Source organism: Terrapene carolina, unplaced genomic scaffold (genome assembly GCF_002925995.2).
Source record: "Terrapene carolina triunguis isolate 2854851 unplaced genomic scaffold, T_m_triunguis-2.0 Scaffold234, whole genome shotgun sequence".
NCBI lineage: Eukaryota > Metazoa > Chordata > Testudines > Emydidae > Terrapene > Terrapene triunguis.
The window spans coordinates 8,627,233-8,645,585 of record NW_020664585.1 but is presented as its reverse complement, the minus strand read 5'-3'; the positions used below and the strand labels follow the sequence as shown (position 1 = coordinate 8,645,585).

Genomic DNA, 18,353 nt, shown 5'->3' with positions numbered 1-18,353 from the left:
CCTTTGCCTACATTAGTATTCTCAAGGTCAGACATAGTGCAAAACTCAAGACTACTCATCAGCTGCGTAAGAGCCTCTAAATTTCCTCATTTACTCTCCTGTCTGCTGATGAGTTTCAAGGCAGCTCCAGCAGCAGCAGCAGCTTCAGAACTCCTGTGTTGCTCTTGGAGGTAGCCAGAAGCTGTCTGGTTTGCCTTGGGAAGGAGGAGTATTGATTAGCTGCCTTGCCTGGTCCAGAAGTGGAGGGTGAGACACTTACGAGCCCCTCCCCCCGCCTTTCAATCTCTTTGAGTGCTGCAGCTCCCTTGTTGCAGGGTGTATAAATAGCAGAGAGCCGCAGAACTTCTCCTTTGGCCTTCCGACTTCACAGGTGTGAGGCAAAGCTTAAAGGGATACTCTTCTGTGGAAATCGACTTCCCTGCTTACCTTTAAATTGACACCAGTGAGCCCAATCCTGGCATTGCTTACAGTTGCAACTCCCATCGACGTCCCCATTGGAGGATGAATCGGGCCCCTCAATGATTAAAACTGAAATAGTGTTAACAATCTAGAGCCTGTTTCACTCCTGCGTTTACTCCAGTTTTATGTCAGTGGAGCTCTGTTGACTTAGTGCAGTTGTGCTGCCTGATACTGGACTGGTGAGTGAAGCCCCCAGTTGCTTTTTCCACTGTTTGTGCTGCTTGGAAGCTGGAAATGTGTTAGTCGGGTTTTCTTTTGTTTCTGGTCAATTTCACTTTTTCTCCTGCAGTGTTGTGATTCAGCATTGCCAACCCCAAGCATTCAAAAATCACCTGTCAGACTCTCTTCAATCCCAGACTTTAGACAGTAATAACTGTTGGGCTCTTTTTATTTGCCTTCTAGTGTTTGAGGTTTAGGGTTCACATTTTCAACCTTTTCTATACAACCAGGAAACGTAGAAATAAAACGTTGTTCTTTTTAATTAAAGCTGAAATGCTAACGATCACCTGACTCCAAGACCTGGGGCTTGACGAAAAACAGCAAATGTCCTCAGACTTGGAATAAAATCATCAGAGTTGGCAATGCTCTGTTTTCAGATAACCTGTTTCCACTGGCCACGGTTCGCCGCTCCAGGCCAATGGGGGCTGCGGGAAGCAGCATGGGCTGAGGGATGTGCTGGCCGCCCTTCCCGCAGGCCCCATTGGCCTGGAGCAGCGAACTGTGGCCAGTGGGAGCCGTGATCGGCCGAACCTGCGGATGTGGCAGGTAAACAAACCAGCCCGGACCGCCAGGGGCTTTCCCTGAACAAGCGGCGGACCGGCTTTGAGAACCACTGACCTAGGGAGGTGGTGGAATCTCCTTCCTTAGAGATTTTTAAGACCCAGTTTCACAAAGCTCTGGCTGGGATGATTTAGTTGGGGATTGGTCCTGCTTTGAGCAGGGGGTTGGACTAGATGACCACCTGAGGTCCCTTCCAATCCTAATATTCTATGAAAGGTTAATTCCAGTGTTCTGAGTGGGTCTGGCTCAGCAGGGCCAGTGAGAAGTCAAGAATTTCTTCAGAGGACTTGGGAGAGAAGGCTAAGGGGGGGGTGGGGGGTGGAGCCGTGAAGGAACTTTCTTCCTGGAAGGCCTAATATTTTGCGGGCCTTGATATTATGTTGGATCTGGCTGCATTTAGCCTTAATCCATCCAAGCTGCAGTATTCTGGAGCGGAAACATGGCCTAGTGGCTTAAGCACAGGACAAGAAGTCCTGAGTCCCTGTCTCTGGCTCTTTCCGTGACTCACTGCATGATAGTGGGCAAAGTCATTTCACCTCATGCCTCAGTTTCCCCATTTTTTAAAAAGGGGAGAAAATACTTTATCTTCCTCACAGCTGGATGGTGAGGTTTAAGTCAACAATTAGCTTCAAAACACTTTGAGATCCTTTGATGGAACGTGCCGTAGAAATGTAGACAAAGCCCAACGGGATTGTGTGATCTAGTGGAGAAAAGCCTCTGTCAGTGATGTTGGTTAAATAGGTCTAATGGGATGGGCTCTGATCATTGCAATGCCGATTGAAATAACAGTGGGTCCTTTGCAAACATACAGTCAAAAAAAAGTGAGCCCCTCTCGTCCCCAAAAAGCAGCCCCTCTGCCATAGATTTTTTTTCTTTGTGATCAACACTGCCTATATATATGCATATATAATCAGAATAATAATAAAAAGGACACCGTTTGATATGCAGGCCCTTGTTCAAAAAATTATTCTAGATCCAGGCAGTTGTGGTCTGCAGGGACACACAAGCCTTTATGCTGATATTTGACATCGGTATTAATTCTATTAAACTTATCGCTGCCCATAATTAGCCATGCGTGGTGGTTTGAGGCTGAGCTTTTTACTTTCAGAAGGCTCAAACTGGGGATGTTTGAATCTAATTCAGGCAGTTAGCTGCTATTTCCTATTTGAAGGAGGAGGTTGCAGATGCCACTTGCAAGCACTACCTTGGAAATCATATTCTATTTTTACATCAAAGCGTTCAAGATAAAGTCAGAGCGAATGACAGCGTAGCGCGGCTTAACCAGAGCTCAGGGAGCCAGCATTCATTTGACACCACCGGTAACTAAAAGGAAAACAGAATATAACATTATTACTTAGACCACGAATCAAGTCAGAGTTGGATTTTGACCCACGTCCCGCTATTATTTGGATAGCGTTTTGCAGGCAGGTTTAAGAACAGCCCCTGCTCCAATGAGCTTACATTCTAGGGAGAAAATCTATAAATGCCAGGAGAGGAATTGAGAAGCAGCCAAAGCAAATGTGGGTGATTGAACCGCAAAGGGTAGAATGTGCCTTGTTAGGACCTTGTGCTCTGTTGGAGGGGGGAGGGGATAGCTCAGTGGTTTGAGCATTGGCCTGCTAAACCCAGGGTTGTGAGTTCAAGCCTTGAGGGGGCCACTTAGGGATCTGGGGCAAAATCAGTACTTGGTCCTGCTAGTGAAGGCAGGGGGCTGGACTTGATGACCTTTCAGGGTCCCTTCCAGTTCTAGGAGATAGGATATCTCCATTATCATCCCCTCTTCTCTAGAAAGTAAATCCAACTCTATACACTCTTTGTATAAAGGTGACGACCTCTTCTTTGATCCATCCATGATCCATCCATCCCCATATCTGGCTAGGTAGCTCTTGGGCTGCTCCCTGTGTTTTGGAGAAATGCTGCTTAGAAGGATCCGGTGTCTGTAATGCAGCTCCTGCAGGAGGGCCAGATTATGCCCAGTTATTGCGGAGGCAGGGGCGAGAGGGCACAGTGTGTATCGTGGGTCCCTGAGGGGCTGTGGATCTCTTTTAAAATAAAGTCCATTCACTCTGCTGCTCTGTTTTGTAATTTTTTTCCGTGAGAACACGGGGTGTATTTCATTTTGGGAACTCCTGGGTGGGTGGGTGAGACTCTTTTTAGGCTCCCGCTAGTAATTACGCACCGTGCAGCTCAGCTTTCATTGGGATCAGAGGCTTCTTTGCAAACACACACTCACACCTGATCTTTGTTCTTTGCCAAATTTCTATTGCAAGAACGACTGGCAGTGCAAATGTTTGTTTGAAACAGTTCAGCACTTGCGTTCAGCCAGCATTTCGCAGGCTTCTGCGAGCCCGTCAGCTCTCCATCCTTGGGGTGGGGACTTTTTCTTTTCTACGTGGTATTTTGGACCTCTTTTAAAAAAAAAGGGGGGGGGGAGAGGGGCTGAGACGTGTCTGGCTAAAAGTGCAGATTAGTTTAATCCACATGGGTTACTTTATCCCTTATAGCTGCTGGTGAGGTCCTGATCCTGCATGGCACTCAGTAGCTTCTGCAAGGTTGATTTGCTTGCTCCTTTGCAGGACAGGGTTCCCAGGGAGTAAAAGGGGTGGGAGATTTCCTTGCATCCAGTGTTCCTTTGAAACCACCAGTTCAGTCCCGTCACTTCCGATCATTTGGATCCTGTAGGTAGAAAATCGAGCCCACTATGTGTGTGCTGGCTAGTCAGGCACGCGTTCCAGGCAGCTCTGCCTTTCCTAGGCTGGGAAGGTGGCTGTCCTAAAGTTCTCTTCGAGAGGTAAGTGGAAAGGCAGCATGGTCCTGTTGGTTTGAGTCCTGGGCTGGAAACAAGGAACTCTTGAGGGTTCTAATCCTAGCTGTGCCACTGGCTTGCTGTATGACCCTAGGAAAGTCACTTTACCTCTCTGTGTGGAGAGGTTGCATTGAGCTGTAATTACATCCATACTTCTCTGGCAGCTCTCTGCAGAACTGCAGCATTCCAGAAAAAGCAAATCAAGCCTAGAGTAAAGAAAACTTCCCCAATGTGAAAGTTGCAGCACTCTCTGTCTGCAGCCAGCAGTAACCCCAGCTCTCAGGCCGCTGCAGCTAGGTGCTTCGGCACATGCCTAACATTAACCAGGGAAATAAATGAGTTATTCACGCGCTGAAAGTTGGGCACGTGCTTAAATACCTTCCTGAGCTGAGACCCAAGAGAAGCGTCAGCTGCTGATTCAGTCCTGCCGAAGCCTAACCCGGCGATTTAAATGTCAGCATTGCTCTCCTTCGTTTCTGAGCATTGTAGCAGAAACCTCCCATTGCCCTGTAATTGTGGCATAGCTTCCACAGAGCGCTACTGTTTTTCCAGCTGTAAACTGCGTCTAACATTGAATTGTACCACAGGGATGCTGTGTAGTTAATGCTTTGAGTCAGGACCATGGGGGTGGGGGCAGTAAGATACCATAGGCGCTAATACGCCAGTACTGTTACGTGGCTGTCTTTCATTCATCACTTGGAAAATGAAGGGTCTGGTCCTCCAACATGCACTATCCTGGCTATTGCTTGCTCCCGGGAGCAGTGCTATTGACATAACATAGAGCACTTGTTATCTGTGGGGCTACTTGTGGTAGTGAGCGGTACGCTTGGTCGCAGATGTTTGGAGGATTAAGGGAGTTTGTGAAGTTAGTTAGAATCTATGGCCCTGACCCTGGAAACACATCAGTGAGTAAAGTTACACACGTGTAAACGTTGGTAGGATCAGGCGCTGGGATGACAGGACTAACCCAAGGTGAAGTGCATACTGCAAGGCAAACCATGCAGCTTATCAAAGGAGCATTCGGAAAGACTTTGGTCTGCGTAGGAGAACTGCTGGAACACCTCCGTTTTGCTCCAAAGTGACAGTAAGGTCCATATATGCAGTGTTGTTGTAGGTGCCACATCCGCCGCTCGGAAGTTGCTGTCATTTCAAAGTTAAGGTAGAAATTGTTGCATGGTGTTGGAAAACAGAAGGGGTGTGCAGGACTTTGCATTTTAACGGACTGTTATGTTTTTCCCCCTTTTCTCTGCTTTAGAAACCAGGCAATGCGGAAGAAGTTAATTTTGTACTTTAAGAGGAGAAATCATGCTCGTAAACAGTGGGTAAGTGAAGTTCCTAAGTCTTATTTTGTATGTGCATAACAGATGCAAAGAAGAGTCAATGTTTAGCTCTTGTACGTAGAAAACAAAAGGAAGGATCCCAGCACAGACAGGTTGGTACTTAACATGTTACCTGTTGCTTTGTTTTTTCCTTCTTGTAGGACCCTCTCTTTTCCATGCTGTAGCAGCCTCCATTATAAAAGTAACTTGTACGCAACTAACCCAGGGCCCGATTCTACAGCTCGGTAGTACCTTACTTCACAAGTATCCCCATTCACAGGAAAGGCAAATAGCCTCTTGGTTTATCCATAGTGGAGTCCATCGTTGATTTCAATGGGGTTGTTTGTGGAGTACATTTGTTACTCAGTGTAAGTAGTCGGGGTCCTGAGAGAAGAGTGAAGCTTATGTTGACTCCACAGCAGACAAATTGCATGAAGATTAAGCTCACTCTTTCCAGCTGACCACAGAATTGCGTTTTAGGAATTTGTGGTTTAAAACAAAACAAAAAACACCGCCCCGTCCAGTTCTGTTGCAAGAAAAGCAGTCTAAGGGTGAACTGCAAACTTTTCATGGAAGTTGCTCTTCGTTACTTAATGGAAAAGACATGAGTTTTATGGTGAGATTTTGAAGAGACCTGGTCAGATGGTTACAAACCTAAACTTCAGTTTTATTTAAAATAAGGGGGTGAAGAGACATACAGCATTGCCTCTGGAAAGTAACGCAACGACTCCATTGTGCTGCTCCATGGTCACTGGAAAGTGAAACCTAGGAACAAAAGTGAAACTGACCAGTCTATTATCCATTGTCCAATCTAGGTGAAATGCCAAAAGTAAACAAACAGCCCAGACTGGGAAGTACAAATCAGCTTGTAAACAATGTTTGTTTTAATAATCTAAATGATTATTAGTCTCACAGGCGAGGCATGTAATTTTTTCCCATGTAAGTTATATGTTGCAATGGACTTTCACATGAGAACAGGGATTGGCGACCTTTGGCACGCGGCTCGCTAGGGTAAGCACCCTGACGGGTTAGGCCGGTTTGTTTACCAGCCGCGTCTGCAGGTTCGGCCGATCGCGGCTCCCAGTGGCCGCGGTTTGCCACTCCAGGCCAACGGGGGTGTCAGGAAGCGGCGGCCAGCACATCCCTCGGCCCGCGCTGCTTCCTGCAGCCCCCATTCTAATGCAGGCCACTGGGAGCCGCGATTGGCCGAACCTGCAGACGCAGCAGGTAAACAAACCAGCCCCTGGCGAGCCGCGTGCCAAAGGTTGCCGATCCCTGTATTAGAATATTTAGAAACGCAGACTTCGATATAGACGCTATTGAGCTGCCCTCTGTGGGGAAGCCTGAAATGTCGGATTTAGCTTCTTATGTGGAAGGGTTAGCAGGTTTTGTTAATTTCCGTGGGAGTGGAGGTTTGCATGAAACTGGGAGGGATAGTTGGGAAAATTCTGAATAATCCACATCGGGGAAGTGGTATTAAAGCTGTGACTGTAAAAGCAGCGCTCTGAGGGGCTGTTCCTGGAGGTGTGTCAGAGCCAGTGATCAGAGCATGGCTGACAGTGACTAAGGGCGCGTGCTTTTTCTTTTCTGTGTTTTAAAAAACCTTTTGTGATGCCCTGGGATGTGCATTCCAAAGGGAAAGCTGCAGTTCTCATGTGGGTTGGAATTCACCTTCAAGTCATTTGGCTTTTTGCTTCATAACCCTCCTTCCCCAAATACACTGCCTGGAATAACTGATGGTTTTTGCATTTGAGAGAAGAACATCAATATTTTCTTCCTCAAAATAGAACATTTGCAAAGCAGTATGTGGTTTTGTTGGAAGCACAGAGGAACTAAGCAGGGTTGCTTCTGGTATGTGATACCCTCCATTGTACTAAATCTTGACTAGGTTGCTCTGTTGTAAGTAGTGAGGAGGTGGAGGGGCAGTTTTATTTGACTGCAACTGCATGGGACCCAAAATGTGTCTTGTAGAAAAATTGCCAATTATGAAGAAATCAGTAAATTTCTGCCACCCGGTTTGTTCAGTGCCCTTGAACGGGGACTTTTCAATTTAGGGGGAAGCGTATTGCCTATTTTTGTAGAATAGGCAGTATATTGTTGCTGAATTTGCAAAGTGAATGCATTTGCTGTTTCTCTTTGCAAAATGGGCACATCTAGCTGCCTATTTCATATAGCAGACCTTCTTTAAAAAAGAAATTAAAAGCACTTGTCTATACTCGAATGTTTCCATTCGTCTCTCACTCACACGCATGCACCTTTTTATATATCACCGTTAGACAAATAGCATGATGTGGACATAGTTCTACATTAGATACGGATTGCATTTGCCTGGTGCAGCCAGGGGATTGGATGGCCCAGGGGACTGGTAAAGGGATACATTGTTTACCACTCAGACACTGGTTTTAATCTGGTCTGTTTTGCTAGTGACTGAACTGTGTCATCAGTATATCAGCAGTGTGGCCTAGTGGATAGAGCACTGGACTGGGACTCAGCTGACATGGGTTCTATTCCTGGCACTACCACTGACCTGCTGGGTGACTGTGGGCAGATTGCTTTGCCCCTCAGGCCTGGTCTATGTAGGTAGGTCAACCTAGGTATGTTGCTCAGGAGGTGAATTTACTACAGCAACGGGAGAAGCCTTTCTGTTGCGGTAGGAATCCCCTATGTGCCAGCAGCCTTACTGCAGTGCTTGTAGTGTAGACATAGTCAGCTTAAGCTTCCCCCCCCCCACACACACACACGCTCATGCACAATAAACTAGTGCAGTGGTTCTCAATTTTAACGGGGTCGCCAAGTCTGGCATTAGATTGCTGGGGCCTGGGGACGAAGCCCAAGCTCCACTGCCTGGGGCCAAAGCCTGAGCCCCACTACCCAGGGCCAAAGCCAAAGTCCGCAGCACTAGGTGGTGGGGCTCAGGTTACAGGTCCCTTGCCTAGGGCTGAAGCCCTTGGGCTTGGGACACACACACACACACACACACACACACACACACACGCTCAGACTTCGGTCCCCCCTCCTGGGGTCGTGTAGTAATTTTCGTTGTCAGAAGGGGGTCGTGCTGCAATGAAGTTGGAGACCCCCTGAACCAGTGCCTTGGGGTCTTTAATGGCCACAAGCGGTGCAGGGTGTGTGTTTGTGTATCGCACGGAGGAGATGGGAGGTTACGGGAGAAGTAAGGTAGCCTAGAGCGGCTCAGGAATTTTTTGACAAGACTTCTTTTTTGTGGGAAAATGCCAGTTTGTCAAAATCAAAACTGTGTGTGGCAACATCTCCGTTCTGATGAAAATTTCCACGTGCAGGTGGATCAGGACCAGGGTGGGTGCGTGTGGGCATAAAAGAAAGAGAATGGCCAAAATAGGCCAGTGCTCACCTGGACTAGGGAAGACCCGGGTTCAGATCCTGATGTGGAGTATTCTGTTTAGGCTGAATGGCTGATTCTTTGTACAAAGTGGAACAGTTCCAGCTGGGGGAGATTTGACTCTAGCTTGGTGGCTAGCGCACTCACGTGGGGTGCTGAAGCCCCGTATTCAAGTCCCTGATTCGGAAAAGTCTCCATTTCCCTCCGGTGTGAACAAAAACGTTTAGTAACCGCGATGTTTTTCGTGAAGCAGAATGAATGTTTTCTGGGCAGCCCTCGTGTCGCATCAGCGGGTGGGGTCACGGGTTCCAAGTGTCCTGCATAATCCGGGTTGTTTTTCGGAAGAGGAAGCCTTTGCCTTCCTAAATTGTAAGAGTCAGAGCCTTGCTCTTTCTCCAGGGAAACCACAGGCTGGCACGCAGCAGCCAGCTGCATCCCAGCGTTCAGGCCACCGCGCGCTAAACTTCACGGGCTATTTTTAGCCTTTTCCCAAACACGTAGCTGTAAAGGCAGGAAAACGTGGCAGACTTCTTGGCAGCAGAAGGAACCTTGGAGCGCGTCCTCATTTGCCTGCGTATTTTGACTTGTTTGTTTGTTTATTTGCTGTCTGGCCCAGGTGGCCTCACTAGGATAGGTGCAGAAATGCAGCGGCTGTGAAATCTCTGTGCTGCCAGGGTCTGTTCGGATTACCAGCCGCTTCTCGCTGAGCTGGTTTCACAGCTTTCGATTTTTGCTCCAGTTCCCCACTTTTTCCTTAGTTCCCAGGTGAGCTGCTCTTGAAACGAAAAAACTCCTACACATCCCTAGGGGAGCAGGAAGGTCCCAATGCTGGGCTCTATTTTATGGGGCTCCTGCACCATGCTGAGTCTGCTGGAGAGGAGTGTCTGTGCTACACCAGCCCCATGGGGGCGCCATCGCGGAGAGCGCCTCTGTGAGCAGCACGGGTGGGGTCCGGAGCAGACCGCACGCTGGCTGTGCTTCAGCGTGGCCGGGGAGAATCCCACCACCTCTGTGGAGACAGTAGAAGGAAGGGAGGAGACAGAAGGGGGAGCAATAGAGGGAAAGGGCAGCGGGGACAGAGAAACAGGAGAACAGAATGTGTTGGGTCTCTGCAGACGGACTCCTAAACAGCATCTTTGCCTGCCTCAAGCTGGGACCTGCATTCAGCTAGACACGTCCTGCCTTTATCACTTCCTTGCAACCAATCGTGTGTGGAGGGAAGCAAGGGATGCCGGGGACCATCCCACTTTCCAGACTGCAGCCTGGGATCCAGAGGCTTTGCCTATTTCAGAGAGCGACATGCCGCTTCGACCAGCTGGGACTGTCCCGTTTGAAAGCTGGGATGTGATGGACTGACAGGGTCTGGCCGAGGGACCGTGTCCCCCATGACCCAGCGATGGCATGTTTGTGTTACTCGGCTCTGGAAGGGCTGGCTTACTTTTTAGATTTGGAAAAGCAGGTGGTCATGCTTGAAGACACTCCCAGCGCCACACCCAGCAGGGCTTGGGTAGCAGTGCGGAATGTGTATGCACGCGGCAAACCTGCCAGTCTGCACGAGACGTGATGGCCCCCGGAAAACAGAGAGGCCACATTGTGCAGATGCAGGGCGTGTGCTGAGCCATTGTGCCCTGCATTATGTGGGTTGGCATTGCAGGCTGCTGGCCTGTCCCCTCAGCCCAGGAAGGAGCGAAGCCATGTCCAAGGTCTGCTTCAGGCCCTTTATTCTTTTTCTTCCACAGAAAACGAGTCCCTTCCCTCTAACCCCGGGTCGTCTGCAGGGGCCTGTCTATTCCTTATGGGTTTCCACTCTGCAAGCCACATGCCTCAGAGCCATATCCTTCTCCAGGGCCTCCCACAGTAGCCAGCCTGCTTCCTGTAGCTCTCCCCCCTCGAACTAGGGTTTCCTGCCAGTGCCTGCCTGCTCTCGGCAGCGCTCTCCCCAGCTGGCCTGCAAGCTGGCTTTTATAATCCCCTGATCCCTGGCAGATCAGTCTCAGCTGGGCGGGCGCTGATGTGTCACAGGTGAGGCTGAGTCCAGCTCCTCTTACAGGACCAGCCACCCTGGGACAGCATCCTGTCCTGATTGTGCAGCATTTTGAGAGAGAGTGTGGTTTGACAATGGAAGAAGTAGGAGCCAGAAAATCTGATACTGGTCTCCTGATGGACCTGGAGTAAGCCAATGAACCCCCTGCCTCAGTTTCCGCATCTGTGGAACGGGTATATTAATGATACTTCCTGACATCCCAAGAAACGTTGGATATGTCATGTTTGCCAAGGCCTATATAAAGAGCTGATTACTGTTGTTCCCCCTTTAACTTCAGGGTCAATTTTTGCTAGCCCCAAATAATTTACTTCGGCTTTTCATTGTCTGAATCAAATCTGATGCTCTAAAGACCAAACAGATGTAGGGTTTTATTGTCGTATTGTTCCATTACTTTAAATGACTAATATGCTAGAAGTTCACCTTTCACAAGGAGTAAATCTGATCAGATTTACTTCTTTCCAAAGGCAAGTGGCCCAGCTGGGTTTTATATTGGTGCTACCCCCGGGGAATGCCGACCTGTGATTTAACCTAACAAACCATGCTCCCCTTCATTACTGCCGCACGTTGCAGCTGAGCCACTGCTCTGACAAGGGAATGCTGTAATCTTTCAGATTCCTGCTAACTTTCCAGGGCTTCGTTTGGATTATATGGCCTCCTTTGAGAGATTCACTGAGCGTAACTGGAGATCAAAAGAAGGCACCGAACACTAAACAAGAGCTCTCCCGAATACTGCATTTAAAGCAGCATAAGAACTGGAGCATAAAAACCCACTTGGGCTGAAACTTGGCAGCTTGAGAGCAAGTGATTTTGCTCAGGGCTTGCATGGGATTCTATAGAAACATCAATAGCTTTCTGTCTGTTTTTCTGTCTTTCTTCCCATTGACACATCCCATGGAGCCATGTTCTCCGATAGGCGACTCTTGTGAGGAAAGTGATGTGGACTATAAACTTTTGGCAATATCTGTAAATACAGAGGACCTACTGAATTTGGTCTGGCTTGTGCTATGGGCCAGTTCCTGCCCTGGGTGTGCATGGGAGCCCCGTGCCCACATCCAGGTCCACTGGATTTTGTGTTTTTTAGGCTGAGCTTTTCAAAGGGGTCTACCTCCCTCTGGAAGTCACTGACAGATGCACAACTGATTCCACCTTTCAAAGAGGCCAACTAGAGGCAATGCTAGAGAGCACTGGAATAAACTGCTGCAGCTTAAAAGACCAATGAACAAGGGCCAGTTAGAGCAGGTGGTCACTACAGCCATAAAGAGAGGGCGGTGATTCCACTGCTCAGGGAGGAGGGATGTTTGGGCTTGAACCTGCCCTGGGGGTTTCAGCATTCAGGGGCCAGGCACAGGGCTAACTGCACCAGCGCAGGCAGGTCAAGCAGCTTCGCCTGCTTGAAGCAGGTGTCGGCTGAATCGGTGCAATCCACAGCTTTGCCTGTCTCCGCGCATTGATGCATCAATGTGGCATCTGGCCCCTGCTGTTTGCAAGGGAGGCAGATCCCCAGTGCAGACAAGGCCTTAGGAGCAGCTTGGGGACTGAGAAGGTGAAGTCAGAGCAGAGGTGGAGGAGGCCGCTGTACAGTGCTCTAAAAGCGAGGCTCGGGATGTTGACTCTCCCCGTGGGTGGTGCAGCCGCTGGGGAGGACGGGTGTGAGCAGCAGCTCTCTGGTAGGCTGGCAAGAAGCAAGGTGAGTAGCACGGCGGCTAGAGAGGAGGGGTTGCAAAGGGTTTGAGCCCCATCGGTGGAGAGGAAAAGACAGAGCTCTTAGAGATGTTGGCGATGCAGGGGGGGTGGCAGGATTGGGCAGGGCAAAGGGGTTGACTCTAACCCTGCTTTCAGGCCTGGCTGATGGGGAGACTCATGGGATTGGGAAGCCAGTTCCTCTCGACTGTCCCTGCCATCTCAAACGCCGTCCAGAAGAGCGAATCCCAGACCCCTGGACATTAGCAATGACAAAGGCCAGCAGTGTTGGGGCATCTAGACCCAGATCCTCAAAGGTATTTGGGTGCCTAATTCCCATGGAAATCAGTGGGAGTTAGGTGCCGAGGATCTGGGCCATTGCCCGTCTTGGGTTGCTTCTCCAGCTTGTCGAGCAGTGATACTCAGGCTGAGGGTTGGGAGCCACAAGTGGCTCTTGAATGTGTCTCCTGTGGCTCTTTGAGGCACATGATGTTAAAACACTGTGTGATGTAATTATTAACCAATCAGGATGCTTTTACTTTGTTACTAACCAGTTGTAGAATACTTGGTCATTTTGCTGTGAGAATTCTATATATACATAATAGTAAATGCAACAATGAATTCACACTACGGTGGCTCTTTTGGGTCATGTTGATGGCTAATTTGGTTCCTGCACCAGTGAGGTCTGAGTGTCACTGTCTCCATGGCAAGAGTGAATGGCAACACTCCTGAATTTTGTGGGGAAAGGACTTTAGGGAGAGACATAGGAGGCTGTGGTTTAGCTGAGTGTTGTTGGCTTCTGTGCTCCCGGCCACGTGGGAGATGCTACCATTCAGGCAGCAAAGGAGCAGCATTCCTGTTCTCGGGCTGCGTGGTAACGGGTTTGGAAATCAGGCTGAGGCACACCGCTCAGAGATTAGCTAATGGGTGGTGCGGGGAAGGGGCGATGCAGGCAGAGTAATTTTTTGTGCCAAAGGAAAGTGGAATGTTTCAAAGCGCTGAATACGGAGATGCTGAAACAGCAGAATCTGCAGCCCAGTGAATTGGGCGCTAGAGCTTGGATCCTCTTTCATTTCCCTTGGCTGAGCACCTGGCCCAGCTGGGCCCTGGTGGCACTCGCTTGTGCTGGGAGCTAGATCCTGCCTGGGGAGCTGCCACTTCACTCCAGCTCCGGTCAAGTGGGAAGTCTCAGTTAGTACGGTAGCCGCCCTCCTGCTTCCCAGAATGAGTGCAATTATCCATGTCAGGGAAGTGGCCCTGTGGAAGTGATGAACTCCCCCGATGAGTTATTAGTTATACAGCACTGGAGTTGGGCCTGGGCTTTTCGTGTACATCTGCACAGCAGTTAAACACCCGTGGCTGGCCTAGGTCGGCTGGCTTGAACTTCGGGGCTGTAAAGCTGCTGTGTAGACACCTGAACTCTGGGCCCCCACGAGGGGGGAAGGGTCCCAGAACCCGGACCCCAGCCCGAACACCTACGCAGCATTTTTCGCCCCGTGAGCCCAAGTCAGCTGACCTGGGCCAGCTGCAGCCATGCCATGGGTCTTTTATTCCATTGTAGCCGGACACATCAAATGGCAGAGTCCTGCCTGGGGAGCCAGCTGTCTGAATTAGGTGAACAGGTTCTGGGGTCCCAGTAGTTGAGTTTTCAAGTCACTTCATGCAGTTTCGAACTTGTCAATGTGGCACACCCGACCCAGTTTCTAGGCACGAGCTGTGCGTCCTTTCTGCTTCCCACGGTCATTGCTGGCAGTCAGGGTGCTGGAACTGAAATATTCCTGATGATGTGAGGAGCAAAGCAGGTCACATCAGGCCTTGGGGTAAGCAGGCACAGCTCCTGTTGACTCCAGTAGGAGATGGATTCGCTTACACCAGATCCAGATTACCTATCAGGAGGGACGCAGACTCTTCAGTGCGAGGCTGGTGCATGCAGCATGACTCAGGTTACATAGCGAAAACGTGTTCACAGCACCGAGGTGCCATTTCTGGCAATAACCAAGACGAGTGGGGCCATAGGAAGAGAGCTGGGGTTTGTCTCTGGGTGACTTGGCCGCTCTCCCCCGCTTTGAAACTGCCTTACGACGGACACTGGAGTTGGACGTGTCCAGTATAAATGGCATGATCCAGCAGCATGGAGATGGCAACCCACTCCCGGTTTTGGGCCTGATCCACAGCACAGTGAAATCAATGGAAAGATTCCCACTCACATCAAAAGCTTTCCATCGGGCCTCTTTCGGAGGAGAAAGTTACTGGATGAGAATAAGACCTCTGGCGACGTTGACAGCTGCAGACTTCCCTCCTGCAGTGGGGCAAAGCTAATGGAGAGGAGGTTGTATTTCTTTGAAATCTGGATTTGCAGTGTGTGGATGCAGTGACCTGGAGTGTGACTAATGAAAAAATCAGTTGCTGATAAGCTCTTTCCAACCCAGAGAACTCAGTGACACAAGGGGGTGGGGGGATTTGGGGTTGGCCATTGAATTTTGGCAAAGTGACATCTGCTTTCACTTCCTAATTTTTGGCCTAGAGTGGATTAGTGTCACTCAGAATGAAACCTGAAAATCCCCATTGGCAAACCCGGTTGCCTTCACTTGGACTGGAGTTTGCTTTGAACCCCAGCATGAAGGATGTAAGCGTGACCATTGGAGGGGCCCGTCTGGTTAGCGGGGGGGTGGCGCGCTCGGTTACGGCTGGGCTGCATTCTTGCCTTCTCCAGCCAAATATGGATGGCTCCACCCACTGCATGGCCAAGTACGACCTACCTGAATCTTGGATGTGGGTCTAGTGTGCAGCGCCAGCCGCTGCTCCTCACTTGGTTCTTTCTGCAGGGGGCGGGCTGGCCAGGCGTAACAGCGGGAATAAGCTGCAGCGTTCCATGGGCTGCAGTAACTTACTGCCTCCACCCAGAGCAAGAGGGCAGAAGGGAATAAATTGTGTCTGAGGCCCAGTGCCCTCTCTGGGGCGCTGCTTACATAGGGTCCCTTTTCAGGGCGCTGCCTTAAAGGTGCGACCTAGGCTTTAGTATGCAAGAGACCATTACTCCCATGGAGGGAGGGGGTGCCTTTTCATGGGAGGGAAACTTCAGCGTTCGTTATGAGGCTAAACCCAGAATACTTGGGAGGTGCTTGGATATGGTGGTGATGGTGGGCCCCTATGGGCAGGGGGATTTGATAAGGCATTTGATACGGTCTCGCATGATATTCTTATTGATAAACTAGGCAAATACAATTTAGATGGGGCTACTATAAGGTGGGTGCATAACTGTCTGGATAACTGTATTCAGAGAGTAGTTATTAATGGTTCCCAATCCTGCTGGAAAGGTATAACAAGTGGGGTTCCGCAGGGGTCTGTTTTGGGACCGGCTCTGTTCAATATCTTCATCAACGACTTAGAAAGTACGCTTATTAAGTTTGCAGATGATACCAAACTGGGAGGGATTGCAACTGCTTTGGAGGACAGGGTCATAATTCAAAATGATCTAGACAAATTGGAGAAATGGTCTGAGGTAAACAGGATGAAGTTTAACAAAGACAAATGCAAAGTGCTCCACTTAGGAAGGCAAAATCAGTTTCACACATACAGAATGGGAAGAGACTGTCTAGGAAGGATACGGCAAAAAGGGATCTAGGGGTTATAGTGGACCACAAGCTAAATATGAGTCAACAGTGTGATGCTGTTGCAAAAAAAGCAAACATGAGCAAGACACGAGAAGTCATTCTTCCGCTCTACTCTGCGCTGGTTAGGCCTCAACTGGAGTATTGTGTCCAGTTCTGGGCACCGCATTTCAAGAAAAATGTGGAGAAATTGGAGAGGGTCCAGAGAAGAGCAACAAGAATGATTAAAGGTCTAGAGAAACATGACCTATGAAGGAAGGCTGAAAGAATTGGGTTTGTTTAGTTTGGAAACGAGAAGACTGAGAGGGGACATGATAGCAGTTTTCAGGTATCTAAAAGGATGTCATAAGGAGGAGGGAGAAAACTTGTTCACCTTAGCCTCTAAGGATAGAACAAGAAGCAATGGGCTTAAACTGCAGCAAGGGAGGTTTAGGTTGGCCATTAGGGAAAAGTTCCTAACTGTCAGGGTGGTTAAACACTGGAATAAATTGCCTAGGGAGGTTGTGGAATCTCCATCTCTGGAGATCTTTAAGAGTAGGTTAGATAAATGTCTATCAGGGATGGTCTAGACAGTATTTGGTCCTGCCATGAGGGCAGGGGACTGGACTCGATGACCTCTCGAGGTCCCTTCCAGTCCTAGAATCTATGAATCTATGATGGCTGTGCCAGAAGGAAGTCGCATGGAGTTGTTCTGGGTTTATGCCAGTGTAACTTGAGGCAGAATCTGGCCCTCAGTCCTTGCAAAGCCATGTTTGTCAATCAGTACTCCTCACCCCCTTGCACTTGGACTGGTCTGTTTCACTGTTAGCTTCTCTGGCTGCTAAGATGATGTGGTAACGGGCCTGAACGCCTTCGCTCTTACCTTGGTTTCCTGGTTAGGAGCTTTAGTGTTGCTAACAAGGTATTTTTAGTTTCCAGAGAAGAGCAGTCTTTTAAATTACAGTTCTGTTCCTTCCCATTGGTGTATGGGCTGAGCACAATGGAGGCTACTCAGGCAAACCTTCCTGCATGTTGATGGAGGGGTGTGTGTGTGTGTGTGTGTGTGTAGGGGTGTGTGTGTGTGTGTGTGTGTACACTGTACATTGACCAGAGCCAGAAGGGAATGGGATGAACTGTGTTTTCTGCATTTCCTATGGTTCTATCTACCCCATTAAACATTTATATCCCTAAAGGGAAGAATCAAATCATAGAATAATAGCACTGGAAGGGACCTTGAGAGGTCATCTAGTCCAGTCCTCTGCACTCAAGGCAGGACTAAGTATTATCTAGACCATCCCTGACAGGTGTTTGTCCAACCTGCTCTTAAAAATCCCCATTGATGGAGATTCCACAACCTCCCTAGGCAATTTATTACAGTGCTTAAAACCACTCTGCCCGTTAGGAGGTTTTTCCTAATGTCTCTTCTTCCAAGAGAAGAAATGACCCTTAGACATTAGAGTTGTAAAAGACCTACCAGTCATTGCTTGAGTCATTTAAAACTGGGCAGCGCAGAGCACAGGTGAGAATATAAAGTACGGAAAAATCATACATTGGAGGCGAGAATCTAGCAGGTCTATTTCATCTCCATCCTCTGTGATTCCCCACCCCCCACTGGAGCAGAACTTCTCCTGTTGGTCTGTTCTCTGATCAAGCCTGCCATCTGGTTGAGTATATAAATGTCCTAAGCAGTCGGCCTTCCATTGTGTCTTTTGGGAAACCCACCCCGCCATCAAATGAGACCTTGCTGGGAGTGGACAGGAAGCAGAATGCACGGACTCCCTGCTTGTAGAATCACTTTGTATCCCTACTATTGGTTGGATTTAGTTGTATGCTTAGGACGTCCTACGTGGGTTGATGGGGAATGTGCATGGAAGAATTGGTGGAGCTCTGGGGCAGGCAGGTTGTTTCCAGTCAGGATGCAGTCCAGCAATATCTCAACAAATACTAGGAGGATTTAATGTGTGACACCTTGGTTGTCTTAGCCCATTTCCCGGTGGGCCGCTGTCCACATTGCAGTAAAACCCATCTGAATTGGTGCTCCCATGTTGATAGCTTTCATGGAGAGGCCCTGGATTCTGTGGCTCAGAGAGGCTGAGTGGGGACCCCGTCTAGAGGTGGTCCCCCATGTCAGGTTTGGGGTATGGCGTGAGGCTGGGTTGGGATGTCTGCACTGACACGCTGAACGCTGCACACTCCTGGACTCAATTTTCCCCTGTGCCTGAATTCCACCTCCCTGTTGCCTCTAACTTAGCACCACCTCTACTGAAGAATTGGTTGAGCTCCCTCTCCCACCACATCCCTACACTGTGTGGTGCTG

At 49.2% G+C, this 18,353-nt stretch overlaps 1 protein-coding gene across 1 annotated transcript in view; it reads left to right on the top strand.

Moving 5' to 3' along the window:
- Window positions 1–18,353, top strand: part of NCOR2 (nuclear receptor corepressor 2) — a 392,352-nt gene that overhangs the window by 236,217 nt on the left and 137,782 nt on the right. The window contains exon 9 of the mRNA XM_024196814.3: window positions 5,301–5,367. Within this exon, the coding sequence (XP_024052582.2) occupies window positions 5,301–5,367 (67 nt within the window). The remainder of the gene's footprint in view (window positions 1–5,300; window positions 5,368–18,353) is intronic.